The 21,565-nt window shown below is 40.3% G+C and overlaps 2 protein-coding genes across 8 annotated transcripts in view; one reads left to right on the top strand and one right to left on the bottom strand.

The window, feature by feature from the left end:
• Positions 1-17,691, bottom strand: part of LOC103383743 (multiple PDZ domain protein) — a 33,957-nt gene extending 16,266 nt beyond the window's left edge. The window contains exons 1-19 of the mRNA XM_025058344.1: positions 17,562-17,691; positions 16,654-16,723; positions 15,702-15,868; positions 13,841-14,041; positions 13,277-13,414; positions 12,743-12,826; positions 12,282-12,386; positions 11,746-11,848; positions 11,564-11,655; positions 10,954-11,155; positions 10,748-10,822; positions 9,730-9,809; positions 9,206-9,352; positions 8,704-8,889; positions 8,402-8,563; positions 7,875-8,084; positions 6,247-6,411; positions 3,811-3,945; positions 2,142-2,338 (exon numbers count right to left, since the gene is read on the bottom strand). Of these exons, the coding sequence (XP_024914112.1) occupies positions 2,142-2,338; positions 3,811-3,945; positions 6,247-6,411; positions 7,875-8,084; positions 8,402-8,563; positions 8,704-8,889; positions 9,206-9,352; positions 9,730-9,809; positions 10,748-10,822; positions 10,954-11,155; positions 11,564-11,655; positions 11,746-11,848; positions 12,282-12,386; positions 12,743-12,826; positions 13,277-13,414; positions 13,841-14,041; positions 15,702-15,868; positions 16,654-16,669 (2,465 nt within the window). The 5' untranslated portion in view covers positions 16,670-16,723; positions 17,562-17,691. The remainder of the gene's footprint in view (positions 1-2,141; positions 2,339-3,810; positions 3,946-6,246; positions 6,412-7,874; positions 8,085-8,401; positions 8,564-8,703; positions 8,890-9,205; positions 9,353-9,729; positions 9,810-10,747; positions 10,823-10,953; positions 11,156-11,563; positions 11,656-11,745; positions 11,849-12,281; positions 12,387-12,742; positions 12,827-13,276; positions 13,415-13,840; positions 14,042-15,701; positions 15,869-16,653; positions 16,724-17,561) is intronic.
• A 98-nt stretch (positions 17,692-17,789) lies between these two features.
• Positions 17,790-21,565, top strand: part of adgrl3.1 (adhesion G protein-coupled receptor L3.1) — a 107,906-nt gene continuing 104,130 nt past the window's right edge. For 5 of the 7 annotated variants that reach the window (XM_017035263.2, XM_025058341.1, XM_017035262.2 and 2 more), the window contains exons 1-3: positions 17,790-17,850; positions 18,573-18,615; positions 19,082-19,804. The gene's annotated coding sequence lies outside the window, so the exon portion shown is untranslated. Of the gene's footprint in view, positions 17,851-18,572; positions 18,616-18,704; positions 19,805-21,565 lie in introns of those variants that run through there. The other 2 variants (XM_025058339.1, XM_025058338.1) reach the window with 2 other exon arrangements.

Below are 21,565 nucleotides of genomic sequence, written 5' to 3'. Positions count from 1 at the left end.
TCTTATTCAGAGGCTGTCAAAGCAGCTCATCTGCCTCCACTCTCTGTTAGTTTGTCTGCAGTGCTGTCAGGGGGGACGCGGTGGGAAGCAGGTGTGTGGATGCCTGTGTGCGTTTGTGTGATGAGTAATGTGTCTGTTCATCTGTGCCTGTTGTGTGTGCATCTGTGAGAATCTCTTTAAAGTGCTCTTTTATTCAGAAACACAGTTTTCAAGGTGAGATACGAAATGAATTATTCAGATATTTCCCATAGCTGGAAAACAGTGTTTTTGGAGGTTATAACATTGAGAGAATTTGTGTGTGTGTGTGTGTAAAAGCATGAGAGAGCTGGAGGAAGAAGAAGCAGAGGGACAGGCTGAAGAGAGTGGGTGTTTTGCAAGGCAGCAGGGTGGAGGTGGGGCAGAGCTCCAGTCGTCTGCTGCAATGTAACTACGGAAGCATAACTGCTGATGTTAGAACAAGTAATAATTTAGCCATTTCCCCCCTCAGGCCAGCTTTAAAATTCCATCATCTAATCTAATTTAACATGACTGCAGCTCGTCACTCATCTATGACTGTGGCGTCAAAAACAAGGTGATAATGGAATTCCACAATGAGACCAGATCATTTATGGGACGTGATGCAGTAAGAAAGTCAGGTTTGAGAAATTATAAAAAGCCAATGGTATGACAATGGATGGCACATACTTTAGTTAGAAATGCCATATACTCACTCAAATGAGTCACACAGGCTGTCAAGAGGTTCACTAGAGCTAGAAAGAGTGAGCATCAGTCAGTTAGCTGTTTTTAACAGTTGAGGTCTTGTTTCTTTCCAGAGACTTTTTGAATGGTCCACAGAAAAACAAGGGTCTTTAACAAAAAAAGAAAATCCAATTCATCCATCCATCCAATCAACCATTCATAAATACATCTTTTTTTAAAAAAAAAATGCTGTCCCCCTAATATATCCATGTCCCCTTGGAGGGGTCACGCCCCACTTTTTGAGAAACGTAATGTAATGTAATGTAGTACAAATTCAAACACATGCAGTCCTGCTGTTTTAATTACAGTAGTTCAAGGTTTCTACCTCTGGTGAAGAACACTCGGAGTAGAGGAGAGTATTTACATCATTAGTACTTAATACTACGTTGGGACTGGAGGGTGGGGGGGCAAAGTGGAGAGCGAGTTTCTCTGATGTCTTTTGAGATCAACTTTACTTCTGCTAATGTTTTAATATTATTTTTTGAAACTACGCACAGCGACGTACCCCTACAAAGAGGGAACCATAAAAACAGACGTTTGCTGTGTTTTATTTTTAGAAATGTTTCCCCATGAAATTCCCCTTAGCCTAGTTTGGACCAGCTCACAGGTTTAATTAGAAGAAACTCAGTGAAAATACCCGTGTGGGTGAGCAGGCTGTCACAGGCCACTGTATGAAACCACACCTGTGCTTGATAATTCACATGGTGCGTCTGAGAGAATGTGGAGCTCTGATCATTAAGGTGGACGAACAACGAAGAGTGTCACGATTAGCACCGAGTGCCTTTATCAGCACCAGTTAGAGGTTACTACAGGACGACTTACAGAAAAGTGGGCATGTGAGTGGCATTTATTCAAATGCAACGCTGCCCAACACCTGGTAGGTCAGACTCATGTAACAGCCCTGAGGATTCTCCTGACTCCTAAACAAATCCAGAATATTATTTGGTGCAAATAGTAAACACCAACAGGCCTAAATATTTTATTTGTATTGTTGCAACACTGAGTTGGAATCAGCTGGAGATCTCTTCCTGTTCAAAGGGAGTTTTTTTTTCTTCTCGCCACCGTTGCTGTAATGCTCAGGAGGTGTGTAACTGTAACTTTATCCTGCTGTAGTCTGGGCTGACTGTACACCCCCCTGCCCCCCCATTTATGTTTAAAATTAAAGCATTTATTGCCTAAATGCATTAAAAAAAAGTTTAGTCATTATTTTTTGTAAATAACAAAATTCCTTGATATGATGAATTGTTGTGCAGGGCTCACTGTGGAGGAAGTAAGGCAAGGGTAGTAACCATAAATTTAAAAAAATACATAGTGGAGTAAATGTAGAGAATTTTGCATCAAAGAGGTTTCTACGACATTATAAAACACTCTATAACAAAAAATACATCTACTTTGAGACGCACCTCATTTCAGGCCCCATGACCGAGTGTCTGCGCAGCATGGCTCTGGCCTTGGCATTGGTCAGGTTGGTGGTGGGCTCCCCATTGATGGCCAAGATGGTGTCTCCCACCCCTAGCCTTCCATCCTGGTTCACAGAGCCTCCCTCCAGCACACTGCGCACCAGCATGCCTGAGCCGTCCTTCATAGAACTCACCGTCATCTATGCCAAAATGCATGTGTGACACACACACACACACACACATGCGCACAAAGGACAGACACAAGTGAGTTGAGGGCTGACTAAGGCGGCTTTGAACACGCTCCAGACGGACAGTCACAGATGCCAACACCTGACAGTGGAAAATCAGCATAATCAAGACAGACACCTGGAAGATTAACACACAAACATGGCTGCACATGCTTGACATTTACACAGCATCAGCCTTCATGGTTACACTACACTAGGTTCCAACACACACACACAAATCCCACCCACAGAGAGCACAGGTGACTACAGAGCAACACATGCCTGTTGTACAAAACACCTGAATTTGGCATCATCCTGGTTGATTACACAAACACTTCATTAAGGCAAACTGGCAGAAGCTGGTAAATCTGGCATCACACACACACACTTTTCAATCACAAACACACACACCCAAGACTGAAGGCTGACAGCCCCTGTGTTGTGTACAGTATTGTCTTCTAACCACCATGTCCATCCAAAATACAAGAGTTGTACTCGTATATTACATTGGTTTTTATCATTACATTCAAAATAAAATAAATGACAAATGACTGGAAACACATGTAGTTACTGCTGCTGGACAAAACTAACAGAGAGTCAATGTCATCCCAATTAATTAATCACAAAAAAATGATGTTAATAAACTGAAAAAAAAAAATTCAAAAAGTTGAAAATTAATTCTCAACACAAACAGTATAAAATGATAAGGTCCCCACACTGGTGAAATCCATAATAATTAAGTGTGAATTAATTACTATGAATAATTAATGTGTATCAATTAGAAGGCTATTCTGGCATCAAACCTTTTATGATATAATTTATTTCCATTTAAAAATGTCTTTTTTAACTAAACTTATTCCAATAAGGTCACACCGTCTAATAAATACTTTCCTTTTTTAGGAAATAAAAACGAGAAAAATGTTCATCTAAAAAATTACTACATCTCCTTGTTTTAGTACATAAGCGCTGTAGTATTTAGTAGTACTCATGTTCATAGTCAATGTCCCAATGAGAAAAAGGCTACATGTAAATCTGACATAAAAAAGACTTTCCTTTTTCCTGGGTTGATCACAGAGCAGAGTATCAACCAGATGGAGCTGCACAAATATATGTGTACTACAGTAATACAAGTAAATACAGTTGTACAAAGTTGCACATTAAGACTACTTAATCATTGCTTTTATGTTACAGTTGTACAAAGTTGCACATTAAGACGACTTAATCATTGCTTTGTCGTAACATCGAGGGTTTGATTTAGTTTTTATGAGGTCACAGTGATGAAGAAAAGCCAGTAAATTATTATTAAATACATAAAAATACTTTTATTACTTCTTCTGTTTCCAGGCCTTTGGTGAATACACAGGTATCTTCACTGCTCCAACTGGAGTCATTATAGCCATACCTGCGAAGTACACACACCAAGAAAGCATCGCCAGGAGAAAGACGGAGAACGTACCGAGGCTGCGGTTGCCCCTGACAACAGTGATTGTCCTCTCAAAGCTGGTGCGCGGAGGCAGAGGTGGGGCCTGGTGCCTGTCCTTGTCTTCCATGGTGCCAAAGCAATTACGTGACTGGTTTACCTATGAGAGACACAGCGGTGGAGACATGAGCCCAGAGGTGACACACACGTCAGAGGAAAAGTTATCAGCGATGATGAATGGCTGTGCTGAATTAGGCACATGTGGCGTGGACGGTGACCAGTCACACGGCACGAAATCTCTGTGATGTGTCAACATTACCCGATACAAAACTATCAACAAGGTCAGATATACTGCAGGCGTGTGGTCTGGTGTACGGTTTACTCCTAACGATCGCCGTTCTTCTATGTTGTTTAAAACACAGCCATTACTGTGTAGATGGCTTGAAACTCTGCTCCGAGGTGAGGTCAAAGGTCACAGAGCACAGACCACGGCAAGCTGAGCACAGATGGTTGTACAATTACAACAACAAGGTTTCTCCAAGGAAAACAACAAGTAAAAACCGACTAGGATTTAAGATGCTCCAATCAAATTATTGATTAAGAAAGGTTATAGTAAAAAAATTATATATATCATATGTTAAATTATTACAATTTTTAATCAGATGAATCAAAGAGTACCAGTAGATTAAACATGGGTAATTCCTATTAATCCTGACTAATTATTCAGTATCAGTCATGATTTATTGGCATGAATCAACATTCCTAAATTTTAAAATAAAAAATATTAAAAATACATTTCTGTATATTGCAAGAAATAACAGCAGGGACATGTATGTGTTTCACTGATGTTTAAATTTGTGAATAATCAGAATAGTGGAATTATTACAAATGTGAACAAAAATGCTAATAAATAAATAGAAAATAAATAGCTCCTACTTGCCATTCTGCCCATTTCTTAAAATGTGTCATTAATTTACACCTGATTAATTTTACATATAGATTAATCAAAAGAGTACAGCTTCTAATACAGTTGTCGATGCAATTCACTAGTTACAGTCATACTTGAGTTGTTTAAGTTTTTTCTTAATATAAAAACCTAACCTTCATTAAGTTACCTCAAACACACTTACTAATCATATATATATATATATCATTAATTAAATTGCACAATGATGATGATGGTATTAATGAACTATGACTGATGAGAGTTCATATCTGGCACTAAAATATAGTGAATAAAATAGAATAAAACTTTGTTGAATTTATTGACTCACTTTATTCCTAATAAGAATTCGATGTAAATGTTTATTTCAGGCAATGACAATAATTTTCCACGAGCCTGAACTTTATCGTAATCACAGTAATTACAGAAGTTCAACTTTTAAAATGTGTTTTGCTCAAATTAAAATTCTTCCACAAGTTGATATTTGGATGTGTGGGAGTCACCGCTGCATTAACTCAGATTTTCACAAATCAAAGAGAAAATCAATGAAGTGTCTGTGTGTGTGTGTGTGTGTGTGTCACACACGGTGATGAATCATCATCCACTTTCATTCAACCAAATGTCAGACTTTCTGTGAGGCTCAAACACTGAAATGAAAAATGCCGCCTGCAGTGGTTTTTAAAAAATGCTCCAGACTGTTTCTACGCTGCAGTGATGATGAAGAGAGTAAGAACTTTTGAAGTGTAAACAGAACCAAGAACTAATGTGTTGCTCCGACCTCCAGGGTCCTCTGAAGACAAAGGGGGGGGCAAATTAACACCAAATTCTGGAGCTACACTGTCTGTGTACTGTGTGTGTGTGTGTGTGTGTGTGTGAGAGAGAGTGTGACAGAAATGAATGGCCTTACTCTACACTAGGTGCCAATGATGTGCAGGCAGTAAACACATTTTATTGTTGTGGTAATTGTTGGTAATTAAGCAAGAGTGAGTAGAAGAGCTGACCTCAATAGGACTGGGTTTGAGACAACAATAGAGGAACAAGACTATGACACCGAGCACTTTCTCTGTACCTGACCCAGTGATACTGATACAGCCGACTCTAAGCTCCCCATTATAGAGGCTATGGTAATCTCCTCCTCCACAGCAGCAGCTCAAACGTCTACCCACAGATTCTCAGGTTTGCATGGTAATGAGCAAAAATGACGGACACCGGGGGACTGAAACTGTCACTTTAAAAGAATGTCTCCTGTTGAGTCGGAAACATCAAGCAAACATTCATCAACCCTGTGATGCTGCGTAATACAACATGTCTTGTTTTTTTTTTTTTTTTGCTTTTTAATTAGAACATTTAGACATTTACAATTTTGACAATTTTGACAACTGCAGTGTGCTGCATGCAGAAATTGGTTTTGCTTTGTGCACAACTAAGTAAAAGGAGACCCAACTGTGCTTTTGCTTCAAAAGAAGAAATGTGTGTCGAAGGAATTTCACGCTAAATTGTCCAGATTGTCTCACTTACTGTCTGGGTGTGCGGCTGCTGGACGGTGCTGCCGTCCTCCACGTAGAAACTGTTGGTGGGAGCCTGGGCCGCCTCGGTTAGCAGGCTGTGCCGTGTGTGGCTTGCATCGTAAGAAGCTTGTATGCTCCTCTCCGAAATTGGCGTCAGGCTGCCGCACAGTTCCAACTGCAAACACAAATTTCAAAAATGACCTCTTCTGAAAAGGCGCACATAACCAAACGGAGAAGTGAAAACAAATGACGCCACAAAAGCGGGTGAATTCACATGGAGGCTGAAGAACAGGCTGAAGGAGGTGACTGTAAATTAGACACCCTCTACTCCTCTCTCCATCTGTAGTGTTGTCCAGCATTGTCTTCATCTCTCAGCTGCATTAAAAATGCAGATGGCCTGTAACTGGATTCTCTCTTCCTTGTTACTAAGCCACAGTTCAAAACAGAACGGAGAACGAATATAGTACTCTGAAGGAGAGAGCTACACTTATCTGCTCATGTATCGAATAACTTTGGACATTTTCAAATATGCAATGATAAGATTAGGATTTAATGCCATCAGAGAGTCTGCAGAAACGTATTAAATGCAACATGTCTTGTGCAATCCTTTCTAACACACACACACAAACACACAAACATATGTGTGTATATATGTACATATATGCGTGTATGTGTGTATATAGATACATATATACACATATATGTATGTATATATACATATACATACATATATATATATATATAGAATGTATGTATATGTATATATATCTATATATGTATGTATATGTATATATATCTATATATGTATATATATGTATATATACATACATATATATATATATATACTGTATGTATGTATATATATATACATACATACAGTATATATATATATATATGTATGTATATATACATATATATACACACAGTGTGCAGTTTGCCTCAGACCTGCCTCACTGCTCACTGAGCACAGGTCGGTAAGTAAGTCTACAGCTGACAAGCTGACTGACATAAAATGTTTCCTGTTGCCAAGGCTTTGAAAGCAGCTCTCGACACGTTTGACAAGCCACCATTAACGTGCACAGTAATGACTTAAATCCACCAACTCTACGAAGCTAAATTTTGAGTTCTACTTTTGTACATTTTCTTTTTCACGTTTCCATAGTAATAATTCCATCATTCGGATACAAACAGTTGGCAACACACACACCTCATCCTGTTATTTGTTTTTGTGTTCCATCAATACACAGAATTTCTTTTAATCATACTCAAGAATGTTGATTAATCTTAATTAATCATGATTAAAGATTGCTAATGACTAATCCTGATCATCATAACCAGTGATTCATCAGATCGAAAATGTTAATGTTTGATTTGAATGGATCATTTCATGTTTATAATTTACGTAATTTTCTTTTACCAAAAGGCACTTTGCACCCTGTTTTAAAAATGACCTAATTAATTAACAAGCTAATTGATTTATTAATCAATTACAAAAATGTGTAATAATTTATGTAACAAAATGTATAATAATTTTCATTTACAACACAATACTGGAAAGGGTTTGTCAACAATTACCAAATTAAATAATGATCACAATAATCACAAACAATTATAATAATCTCCATTCAGAGCACATACTGGCAGAGGTTTGGCCACACCGATGCAGACAGGGCCGTAGCCAGTGGACTTCAGGACATGAACAGCGTAGTCCAGGCTGGAGTCTTCCAGGTGAATGTCGTCAACAAACATGAGTCGGTCTCCAGGGAGGAGGCGACCGTCACGTTCCGCTACACCTCCAGGCACCAAGGAGCGGATCACCAGAACTGTTTTAGCGGCATCTTCTGGATCCTACAAGTAAAACACAGATGAATGAAGGCGTTGATGTTGAGGCTATATTTGGAGAAGATGTGTGAGGAGATAGCAAGAAAGGGGAAATAATTGGTAAAGTCAAAGGCCAAGCAGCAACAAAGACTGTTTAAATTCATACACAAACGGATGCAGTTTTCTTATAGTTCCCAAAAGTCCACCTCCAAACTATCTGCTTCTTCACTCCCTCAGTGTTCAATTCCTTAGCTCCTTCCCCCCTCCCTGACACTGATATTCTTAGACTGCAGCCTATTCTGGGCCGTTCTATTTAGAGAAAAGCTCAAAGGCACATCTCTGACCTGGTAGTCCAGGATACTGAAGCCCAGTCCGGACTCGCCTTTCTCCAGCTCGACCACCTCGGTCTCTCTCTCCCACATGGCCAGAGGAGGTGACATAGGTGGAACGCCGCGCCTGGTGATGTCCTCGGCCGTAGGACAGGGAATGACACAACCCCGGTCCAACTGGGAGACAAAAGGACAGAACTGTATCATCTGCATCTTAATAGAGTTCATGACAAAAAAATGTGTTCAAATCAGACTAAAAATGGAAATTCAAACGGCAGTCGTTTCCCTTGAAATAATCCCTTTGTGTGAACACTCACCTTCTCGTTGAACTCGGCCAGCAGCTCCTTCAGCGTGAGGCGGACATCCTCTCCATCACCGTCACTGCTGTCAGGAACTGAAGGCGTCACCATCCTGGAGCACACCAGGTAAACATGCAGAGGCAGCTCCTTCAGAATATTGATCACCTCCTTATGTGGCTGCCCGACAAGAGGGATCCCATTCACCTGCCCAGGATGATGATGATGAATAGTTCACACCCGACAGACAGACGGTGACACACAGTTCATAGCCTTAAGGCAGGAATTGGTTGTTAACAGAATTTAAATATATGTTTTGTATTGTGATATTTATTCCCAGAAGGCAGGTATTTTACAAGTGTCAGTTTTGTTGACCTGTGTGAGATGCTATGATAACAGATATTTTTAGCCATAGGTTTATAACCCACACTGTTCAGTTAACCACGGACTGCCAGATGGTTATCAAATGTCAAAGGATGAGACTCTACAGAGTGGACCGCGTGAGTCGTCTTCATGCAGTTACCTCTAATATCTGGTCTCCGGTGAAAATCTTGTGACTTTGGCCCACGGGTCCCTCAGGTAAGACGGAGCACAGGTAATGATGTCTGGCCCGGGCCTCCAGACTGATGCCCAGACCACTCCTCTCACTAAAGCGCTCCAGCTGACACACCTGAAACAACAGTGGATGGTAAAGGCTGAGCGAGGTCAAAAGGTTAAAATATATATGTTAAAATATCAAGTCACATCACATCAAGAAATGTATTAAAACAATACATTTAGAAAATGCATTAGGACACACGTGAAAGATTATTGTATTGTTTTCATTGATCAAATGTATCCTATATATTATTGGTAAAATATCAAGGTAAACTAGTTCATTGATCAAATGTATCCTATATATTTTTGGTAAAATATCAAGGTAAACTAGGTAAAACAGGTGTGGATGTCAAGCTAACAAAAATGTTTATTGCCTTTCACCTCTATGTAATCAGTGATTTAATACTGTAAATAAAAATTCCGATTGCCTGCTGACTTAAACAGACTTACAAAAACTTCATGCTGTGGTCCGACAGCTTGCTGCCACCTCCTCCTCAGGTACTCCTCTTCGTCTGACGTCAGTTTCACACCTGTAATTTGTGCACACAACACAGTAACGTTCGCCCTCATAAAACTGCATATGAAATATGCAGAGCAGATAAAACACGTCCTAGATTAAAGTGTTTACAGTCTTGGATTATGTAATCATTGAACACTATGAACCAACGTTGCAGCAGCTTTTCATTCTAAACTTTATTTTAGGCCAAGTGACGTTTCCTCCGTCATCTACTCAGCAATCAAGGCTTATTGACTATGTTCTCTAATCAGGGCCAGAAAAACGTTGTCTAAATAAAGCCATATACGCAGGCAGAGTGAGAGACAAATCATCTGGAATGAGTTGAATGAGTTGGATAAACACATGACTGCACGGCACTATAAATAGACGCCCATCATCGAGCATTCCTGGCTGTTTACTAAACCCAATTAGCATTTCAGACTAAGTGTAATGATACAGTTCCAGGCTGCAGTGCAGTATGCAGGGTTCGTACACTTCAAATTCAAGCACTTTTCAAGGACTTTCAAGATCAGTTTTCAAGTTTTTTATGTGTCATTCAGAACCTATATTGCACATAAATTGCATGGTATGATACAAATCCATTCACTCCATATGGCAAATTTTCACTCTCACTGTTGTATATTAACAGCAAACACAAGTTGCACAAGTTGAACCAGTTTTGGAGCTGGTCCCTCTACAGTTGCGGAAAGTTTGTAACATTATAATTTATAATTATTTTATATAATCTATAATTTGCACACAATCTTTTGGGGTGACACGTAACAACTAGCAATCACTAACACGAAGGCTCATGCTAATCCCAGCAGAGGGAGCAGTGTAGTTTTTTTGTGCTACTTATTTTATTACTCTCAATTAAAAACGTGGTCTACTGGGAAATGTGTTTAAAACTCCAAGCACACATGTATGAACCCTGAGTGTGGGAAAGGAAGTAGGAAGTAAAGGAGAACTCACCACGTTTGAAATCGTGTCGGGGTCGTCGGCTGGCGTACGCTACTCGCCAGCAGATCGCACGCAGGGAGCAGATTCCTGACAGAGAGACATGTGTTGTTACAGATACAGGAACTGATTAAAAGAATAATGTTAAGAGTTCCAGAGGTAGATATTAATACAAATTTGATCCAAAGAAGCACCAACCAAAGTTTCCAACATCTTTGTACCTTTCTCCTGAATCATTTTCAGGCCCAAACTGGAAGAATTTTCCTCACTGAAACTGTGGCTGTGTTGCAGCAGCTGCAGACGGGGGACCTGCGGTACGCCACTGGCCCTCCTTAGCAACTTTAACTTGACCTCTGGACCTGTCCGCCTCAGCAGTTCCACTGCTGTCTGCTCACTGCAACCCTGCAAGCTCACCCCATCCACCTGAACAGACATTTAAATAGAAAAAACAGAAAAAGAGTGTAGTAAATGAAGACTCAAATTCAGTCAGGTACGGTTGAAAAATTTCAGTTATGAAAAGCACAGAGAGCACGGAACTAGGAAAGACATGACAAATCAATAGTAATCAAAATAAACATGGGCCCAAAACAGTGTAAAAATTAATAGAATGAATGTCAAAAAAAAGAAAACCTTTAAACGAAATGAATTCCTCTTTGTCATCAGAAATGGCTCAAAACTGTGTCTGTGGAACAGGTAAAGGTTGCACACTGTGCAGATTTGAAGCAGCTGAAATCCTTAAGATTCAGCAAATAATACATAAGTGACGGCACGGTATTTTTCTTCAGAGCACACGATATGAACCTGATCTGATGTGTTTTCAGCCAAACTCACAGAGAGTATAAAGTCTCCGATGCGGATCCGTCCGTCTAGATCAACGGTGCTGCTTTTCACTATGCTCTCTACTATCACACCGGCACTGTAGGCTGTAGAGGGAGGAAACAATAACATTATTGATTGTGTAATTTGCCACAAAAACAAAATTTAAAAAAGTTGAGCAGGAATATTTACTGCACCTGAGTTCACATCACTTATATAACTGCCGATGGTAAATCCCAGACCTCGGCTGTTTTTGGTGAACTCCACACTGAAGTCAAGGTCATCACCTAGGTCATTCAGCTGGAGGAAGAAAAAACACAAATACTTCCTCTTAAATTCTTGGCAAATCCAAAAAGTTTGTATTAGGGTTAAATCTAAAACTTTTTTATTTCCTGATTAGAATAAAAAAAATACCCAATAAAGGGTATAATATGATACAGTTCTAAAAAATTACAGTTCTAAAAATTAATTATTTTTTAAAAATTGTTTATTAATTACTACGAAAAGTTTGTTTCATTTTAGCAATCTCAACATTTGAAAGGTAAGGTCGTGACCCGGTGTGACCCCCACCCCAGAATTCTAGTATTATAATATGTATAAAAATGATCTTGTTATTTTCTATTTTTAAATCTGTTTTTGTCTGACCCATGTAAATCTTTAACTTAATCAAACTTAAAAAAATGTTTTTCCACACTGACCCATGTAAATCTTTAACTTAATCTAACTTACAGACCTTGTCATCCACGCTGCTCTGTTGTATAACAGGAGAACACATTCTGTCCTTGGGGATATCTCTGGCGATAAGCAGCTTCACTCTGCTCCCAGCATTCCTCAGCACCTGAGCCAGGAGGTTAATAAAAATGTAAAGTGATGTCACAGCATCATACGTTCATCAACAGATGGAGTTCTGGCCACACATTTTCTGAGAAAGCCTGTTTAGAAAAAACTTCCAAAAACCTTCAAGTTATTTCTGTATCTTAAAATTCCACAGTTGATTTGCCAAGTTGTGCTCCCCCCTGAGGACTAAGAAGGAAAAACACTTGGTGGTAAATAAAAGCCTGTGGCCTTGGAGATTCGGCTTAATTGGCTGCAATGCCACATGTATGTTAATGTTCTGCCACCAGCAGGACATATGGTGCCATGACCAGGCCACATCACTTAGTCATAGACAGCTTCTACAAAATAACGTCTCACTTGTGCCACCTGCTCGCTGCTCATGCCTGTCAGGTCTGTATCTCCGACACACAGGATCTGATCCCCGCTACGCAGGCGCTTATCCTGGAAAGTCAGACAGAAAGTTTGTATATATAAATACACACACACACACACACATATATATATATATTATTTATACATACATAATGTGTGTGTGTATATATATATATATAAATATATGAACATATACATAACATAAACACAGAGGCATATATATTTCTATTCATGTATATATCTCCTTATATATGTGTCATAATTGGTATATTTTACAAAGACCACACATTTTTGGACTGGGAGCCAAAAGTGATCCACCTACATTGATAATATTCAATGTACTCATATACTCATATAGTACCCTATATATTATTTGATCTTAAATTTTATTTTAATTTCTCATGATCTACCAGTACTCCCTTTCTGATCTACTGCTGGGCTGCGATCTCCTTATTGGGCACCAATGCTAAAAATATTTATCTGAATATTAATATATTCTGTATAGTGTGGTTGGTTTACCCTGCCGGCGGCTGCTCCAGGTAGAATAGTTTGGACCAGTACTCCAGTACTGCGTCCTCCGATGATGCCAAAGCCGAGCCCCTTCCCATCATTCACCAGCTCAATCATTTCCACATGACGCCTCTGGTGAAGTACAGTCTAAAATATAGAGAGCAGAGGGAACACGGAGAGGGGTGAGAATTATTAATAATGTAAAGTCACAACGCAGCAATAGAAATGTTGTCCAGTAAATGCAAATGACCAAATCTACTTCAATGGCAGACAGGTTGCTCTCAGTCGACATGCTGCACATAATTTGCGTAGGAGTGCTGTGCTAAAAACCTGAAGTGTCACATATGAATAAAAACAAGTTGCAGATTTCCTGTCTCTGGCTCTCAGATGCTGTGAGACCAAATTTTGATTGACGTTCATTTGCAGATGTGTTATTGTCCAACGTGACGTGTCATTTTTAAAAAAGGTGAAACTGTATTTTTAGACGCTGACTTTATGAAGCGAGTGCTTTAAATATATATTCTCTCCTTCTTTCCCATCACCTCCTCATGATTGCATTTATATTTCACCTACTTGTGATTCTGAGAAGCTGCTCCTGTAAATGTCTGGAAGCGACAGATCCTGAGAGCCCAGAGAGGAGACGCTGCCCTCCCCAGGTGCTCGGTCCTCCACGGCCCACGTGTAGGAGTCACTGTTGCTCAGTGATTTTAACTCCACTGAATTACCTGGACATGGTCCACCGTTCACGGATACAGATTTGGTAAAGCTTCTCGTCTGTTGGGGTGATATTCAAACAAACATGATAAAAGTGGAGATGGATTTTATGAGAGGAGAGAGGGTAAGAGAGGGTAAGAGGAGGAGAGTTGGCGAAAGGCCGAGAGCAAAGGGGTCTGAGAGAAGGAAGTAGAATGAAAAGAAGGTTATTGAGAAAATCAATGCCGAAAAGATTAAGACATAAGGAGGATGGATAAAAAGGTGGGGGCATTAATTGAAGAGAGGAGAAACGGAGGCAGAGAGAACTAGGCCACGGGTGAAAGAGTGACAGGGGAAAGGATTCAGGATATTGGAAAGAGAATTTTTAGACAATGACGAAAGAGCAGAGGGAAGGAAGAGGACGCATGGAGAAAAGAAAAAAGTGTGACTTTTTAAAAAAGGATTGGAGACGAGGAGAGGGGTGAGTGGACGTATAAAATGCATTAAAGTTTAAAGTATATTAAAATGTAATTAAAATTTGGGTAAATATTCATCTGATTGTCATCTTCGTCCAATCTAACGGCTCAGAAAATATAATTTATTAAAAAGAAGCACTCACAGTAATAAGCAGAGATTTACAGTATTTCATCATTCAAAAAGCAAGTGCTCCTCTATTAGGCAATATACTGTAGCGTATGTCTCGACTTTCCCATTGATATCATCATCTCTTCATGCAGAGTGGTGCAGTCTGCTCCGTTCGCACACCCGAGCTCTGCAACAGTGATGGGGTATAACCACGCTCACAATTCATCAAAAAGTCAAAAAGTTCTAAGACGGATGTTACTGATTTCAAAGCTGTCTTTTAGCGACCTCTGCTTAGCGTGTTTTGTCACTAAACATCCTCCTCAAGGGTTGAGCGCTGTTACCTTTCTTTTGATCAGGTATTTTTCGACCTTCAAACATGAATGATTTTCAAATCAAACAGATGACGTTGAAATATTTTAGGCTTTGCCATCGTTACTGATCCAGCTCCATCTGGATCTTTAACTTTCCCAAAAACTGAAAGAACAGTCGAAAAAGCTACTCAGGAAAACGAGGAAAAAAAAGGAACGAGGAAAAACAAATCCCTGGCTGTTTAGACATCAGTGGAGGATGTGAAGAGAAACAGCTTTGTCATTTATATACAGCAAAGACATCTTTTAAATTATTACAAAAATGACCTCCGTGAGCAGAGGTCAAAAAGGTCAAAGACTGGTCCATTAAACAACTGATCAACAGTCTCACGCCTTATTTTGTCATCCGTACTGCGACGGTTAATGGTACAACAGGTGAGTATTACTAGATAAGTTAAGTATTTTCCAGCGACCTGCATATCATATAGCAGCGTGTGCACATGTGTACTGTAAATCTTAGCTGTAGCTCATGGGAATTAATTATTCTTATAGCAATAGCAGACGTATCAGCTGTCAGCAGAAACACGCCAGCACCCCCGCCCCCCACGCTCCTCGGCTGGAAACTTATGACAATGTCACAAATGACTTCTGCAAACTCATCAAGTCCACGCCACTCTTTTCCTCTGCCTTTCTCTCCGTTTCTTTTTCAGAGCTTTAGTGGTAAGCTTAGGTAAGCTGATTACTCATCCACTGTGGCTCCTGCGTTCAGTATTTTGGGAAAGGTTTCTTGCTTCTTCCCCACTATTCAACGTACACCAAACACCTACACACTCATGCTCACGCTGTACCTTCGCCAGGGGCTTCCGCTGAGTTTGCTGTAAGCCCAGTATGTGATGGAACAAGGGGCTCTGCAGGACGGTCTTCAGCAGACAGAGCTTCTCCTGCGTGGGGGCCTCCCCTCTCTCTCTCACTTTAGCTAATAGTCTCTCCACAGCCTCCAGGGCACACTCTGTATCTGCAGAGGAATTAAACATCGTCTGTGCCACACACTGACAAGATGCCTTGGCTTGAGTTGAAATCCACAAACTTCCTGACCCCCGGCGTATATTCAAACCCCTTAGACTAAACGGTGTTAGTTATTCAATATTGACAGGAAATTTAAAAAATATTGCCAGAGCATGAAAATGAAAATAACAAAAAAATTTTTTAGCATGAAAATGAAAATAACAAAAAAAAAATGAGCATGAAAATGAAAATAACAAAAAAAATTTTTTTTCTAGTCCTAAGTATCCTGAGGCAATGAAATAAAATATTTGTTTTCTTAAATTTCTTTTCTGAGGACATTAGCTATGCTCAACTGAAAAAAAACCAGCAGCCACTCTACTTGTAATTCCTTTTACACTAAGAAAAAAATAAAGGCCACTCTACTTGTAATTCCTTTTACACGCTAAGAAAAAAATAAAGTTTTTTTTTATTGCAGATTTCACTTACACAAAGGAAATATTAATTCATTTTAGTCCAAAACTTGAGCAAAAATAATTACTTGCCAGGGAGCTTATGAATTTTAATCAGTATGTTTTCTTATATAAAAAAAGAATGCAGTAACAGTACCGTGGTGTCATTTGTTACTGGTTTTTTGGCTGGAGGAAATTGGTACAACTGCACTGATCGTAACGTGCTCAGAGTCAATGACCCACAAACACTGGAGTTCTGTGCCACCTGCGTATATACAGTATACACTGACATCCCTCCCTTCTGCCTGCTGCAGCCTTGGCATCTACAAGTTATGACGGTACTCACCCATGACTTCCATCATAGTGCCACCATGTGTTGAAAAGCTTCACCACGTCCTTCTTCTCCTGTATGAGATCTACAATGTGAGTAACAGTGAGTTTTGACCTTTGAAATGACCTCTGTCAACCTGTGTATTTTTTATATAAAGTACTTCCATAGCATAATTGCAAAATACTCCACACGTATCTGCCTGGTTTTTGTCACAAAAATCCCTGTACTACATTATGCAATAAATATAAACCTTTACATTTCAAGTCACTTTATACGTAAATATATGTTATTTATTATTTAACATATACTGTATTTGCCTTCTGTAGTTTCACTTCTAGGCCCTGAGTCTTGATGGCTTACAAACGTCTTGCCTGTCAACTAATCCCCTGAAGGAGGATCCAGATCTTCTCCAAAAGGCTTTAACAGCCAGTGACGATAATTCACAGCGACACATGGCCTGCACTGACCATTCAGACCGCAGGGGACGCTGTGTTTCGTCAACAACAATCATAACTACATGATTCGATTTGTCAAACGATGGTCTGGAAATGATAACGTCTCATCTGAAATCTAATTAGGGAAGTATTAAATCACGTGATGATAAACGCAGCGTGTGCAGTATATAAATTGCATGATCTTCACGGTGAACTAATAGGATTGTGATCCGTCTACGTGGGGACATGTCTCCATGACGATTACAGATGCTAGATTTACTGCACTGCACTGACGGCACCAGTCAAATGGCTTTAATTTGATTTTTAAAAAAAAACAAAAAAAAACACATCCAGGACAACGTTGTGAGCTGTCTTCACAGACGACCTGTTGCTGTGACGAATACACACATAAACACACACACACTCTCTCCCTCTGTCACACACACTATGACGGCTCACAGGCGCTTCTAGCTGGAAGCCTCGTCTCACCTCCATTTCATCGCCGGGGGGCTATCAACAGGTACCTACTGAGTTCAGCGGCTCCGCTACCTTTCTCCTCCTCCTCCTCCTCCTCCTCCGACTGACACTTTCCTGGTGGGACAGTTGATAACAGTTTACAGAGAGAGTGAGAAAGAGAGAGACCGCCACCCAGACGCAAGCTGCGGGTTTAATTTGCCATCCTTAATGTCTGCAGCTTGGCGTTCTCCCAGTGCGCATGTCACTCTCTGATCTCCCGGCTCTATCAGGACTCATCCCCAAAGAGAATAAACAAACCCAGGTACGGTCTCACCATGCTCTCACTGTGTTACAGGGGTTCTCATCTTTGAGTACACGTACCCTAGAGGTACTACAGTAGGCCAAATGTAGGTACGGTAGTAACCCAGAACAATTTGGCAAAATAGTTCCCCAGATTCCAGTTTGGGTTGTGTGAGGAGGTGCATCTCATGTAAAGACTGCTATATCCCTCCGTGGGCTAATGCTGTAGCTAACATTAGCCTACTTTGCATATCAACATATACAAGGACTGACTAGCTTTAAGAACAGTGAATGGTGCCTATGTATAATAATAAAAAAAAATGTTTACAATGGTCACTAAATATATACTTTAAATTAATATTATATTAAAAAACAGAATTGTATATTTAGTTGACTTTTAAATTCAGCATCCTACATGTTTATGATGCTGGGCCTGTTTTTGATTCTTTAAAAAAATATTATTTAACAATTGCCTACTTTTTGGAAGGAGGGTTCTGAGCATTTTTTTTATTATTATTTTACATGTTGCTAAAAACAAATCCTTATCACAATCGCAAAAATCGTAGCCGAAATGGATTGTTGTTTGTGAATTTTTTATTTATTTGGCATACATACATATTTCGGAGTATTTCCACATATTTGTTTTGATACAGTTCAAAAGAGACCACTGCAAAAGAGCAACGATTTTTAGATTTTTATTTCAATAAAACAACTTCAACAAAACAATCTCTTCTTGTTCTACAGTTTGGCTCCATGGACCATGGAAGGACATTCAATGGAATCCAAGGTGATTTAAGCTGAAGGGAATTATTTTTCCTTTAGGCTAATTTATTCTAAAAGATAATTTTATTTCTTGCTCCACTGTCCAGGCCATGGTAATAAGCGTTACTAAACGGTGTATGTTCATAAAAAATACGAAATAATTCTTTTGGTCACGTGACACAAACCTGTGCTTTTTTTAAAACACCAAAAGTGAAACGGAATTTTTTTTTTCCATTTGTGGTTAAAGTCATTCTGAGGTCAACTGGGTAAAACATCGTCATTCCGTCATGTTCACTGAGCCCTAAAATAAATCTGTCACATGTGAATCAGAAAAACGTCACGTCGTGCCGTTTGAACATTCTGACAACCCCTGTGTGTGTTCACACGGCAGGTGGAGCCCGAGGCCAGATTTCTTTTTAGGAGTCAAATCCAGTGCCGCGTTTTACACTCGACACCTCACTTCGTTTCTCCTCTTTCCTCTCTGCCTGCAGCTCCCAGGCAGGAATCGCCCCCCCACCTCCCTCACCCTCCTCCCCAGTCTCCCACCCGTTCTCGGCTCCTTGCCCGGCTGCAACGCAATGCTCCTCATGCCGGTCTGTGCGCTCTGATCCACGGAGCATCCACCGCATCCCCAAATTGTTTTGTCATTTCTGACCCTTCTCTCCCTCCGTGGTGATCACTACTGCCCCGTGCTCTGCGCCCGTGGACCTCAGCTGAAGTCGAGACCAACACACCGACACCTAAAAAGATAAGGAAGGAAAGAGAGAGAGAGAGAGAGAGAGAAGGAGGGAGGGAAGGAGGGACACAGACAGACGGCTGTGGAGATACTCCTCCTCCTCCTGCGCTCCACTGGTCGTAGTGCGTTTGGGCAGACACTAAAACCTCCTGCGTGAGCGCGGATGTGGAAACCGAGCAGCCACAGCTATTGGTTCATTACACCTTTAGCTTTATTCCCATCCAACCTTTAACAAGGTGGCGTTTTTTTTATTTTTGCTGCAACAAGAAACAACTACCGCTGGATCCAGGTTAGAGTCGCCTGTCAGTGAAATTGTTTTTTCTTTTCCAGTGGGAAGATTTATATCATTGTTTTTTTTAATCCAAGACCTTCATTCTGGGGACTGTGTGAAAGAGCACGTTAAAGGTTATTCTCGACTGCGCTTTGCGCTGGATGTGGAGCCTGTACATGCGTCTATACTGCTGCGTATGCTGATACGGTAAGAACCCGCTTTTTATTCCTTCATAAATGATGCAGATTTTTTTTTATTCCTGCATGCATCGCCCCTGGCAGGGTAAAAACCTCTCCACTGTATGTCACCGTGGATGTGTCACTGACATGCTCTGACAGCTATATGGCACCGCTTTTCGGTTCTCACGGATGCCCGTGGGAATGTGGCCTGCGATGATTGCACTTAAGGGTAAGAAAACTGCCCCCAAAGGACGAGGGGGTAAATATGTAACGTGGTTCATGTTGGTCCAGCTGCTTGCGGCTGGATGGGCGTCGCTCGGATGTGAGCCGCCGCTGAAGCGAAGTGATAAGCAGTGATACACGTTTACCTCCGCGGTAAATAATCAATGCAATCACATTCTCCCGTGACGGCTGCTCGTCCACGGTTTAAACATAATTATTATTCTGCAGCCGCATGGCTCTACCTCATTGCAGCGCGCAGTGACAAATCACATGGTTTGGAATGATGGATGACAGATGGACTAATTGCTCACCTCCTCAGGTTCCGACTCCGTTTTTTATACCACTGTCACCCGAGTGTGGAGGAATGCAGTTAGCCTATATTTGTGACTGTGCTGCTCCGTCAGCCGCAGTCTCTGATCCAGAGCTGTAAAAAGAGAGGAACCAGGAGGCCAGTGCACCCCGGGATATGTCAATCATGCGGATCCGTGAGTGAAAGCTGTGCCTCTTATTTACAGTGCAGCCCGGATTTACAGATGACCTTGATGTGCATCTGAAAACTACTGAAGGTTGCCCCGATGCTTCGATTTCGACTTGATCTGAGCAGGGCACACAGCCTCCTCTTTGTGCTCCCACGGCTCCACAATATAGTCCTTGTGCTCGGCGTCCTCTCATTTGAAATTATTTTAATTTTAATCACACGTTTCTGGCAGTTTTGTAACCTCACACTAATTGGGGAACACAGGCTTCGAGATTATTCTGAAGTCATTTGCCCTTTTGGCTAAATAATTGCAAAGCGTGCACGGATAAACAAAACACCCTTCAGTAATCATTAGCTGTGTGGCTGCTTAGGTGGCAGCAAAGTAGATTTTCTTTTATTATCATAAACTACTCAACATACAAAATGATGAAGCTCTTGTGTGTAAAGTCGACAGTATTTGTATTTGTGGATCTCAGTATAGAACTACAACACAAGGGATGGGCTCTTCGGGCTGGAGAGAGTGACACTATGTCAACTCACCTGTCACTGCTGCAGTCAAGACCAGTGTCGCCTTGGAATTCACTTGGTCCATAAATAATAAAATAAAAAAATTACAGATATTTTTTAGAAAATATTGTGGCATATTGTTTTAAACTGATCAGATAGTTGTTTTCAATACAACAAACCAAGACAATGCCGCACATTAAAAAAAAAAAAGAAATACAAAAGTAACCCTGTATACCCAATAGTTTGATAGATACTCTCTGTTCATTTTCAGTTTTCATGTTTGTTGCCCTCTGTCTGTGTTTTCTCTTTTTCTTCTCTACTCTGTTCATTGCAAACAAGTCAGTGTCAATAATGTAATTCACACTGAAGCGCTAGTGGCTGTTTTATACATTACAAATTCAAAATTACAAAATAAAACATATGAGGGAGAGGGAAAAATTAACTGGTAAAAGTCTTAAAATTTGTAGGAGGTTTTGTGTCGGCAACCATCATGTGACATTAGAAGGTTTGTGTTTTAGTAATCTGCAATTTCTCCATTAAAATATTCAGGGATCTGTATATGATCTGTCACTGTATTGGTAA

This window comes from Cynoglossus semilaevis, chromosome 9 (assembly GCF_000523025.1).
Source record: "Cynoglossus semilaevis isolate Cse_v1.0 chromosome 9, Cse_v1.0, whole genome shotgun sequence".
Classification (NCBI taxonomy): domain Eukaryota; kingdom Metazoa; phylum Chordata; class Actinopteri; order Pleuronectiformes; family Cynoglossidae; genus Cynoglossus; species Cynoglossus semilaevis.
This window is presented reverse-complemented; position numbering and strand designations above follow the sequence as displayed.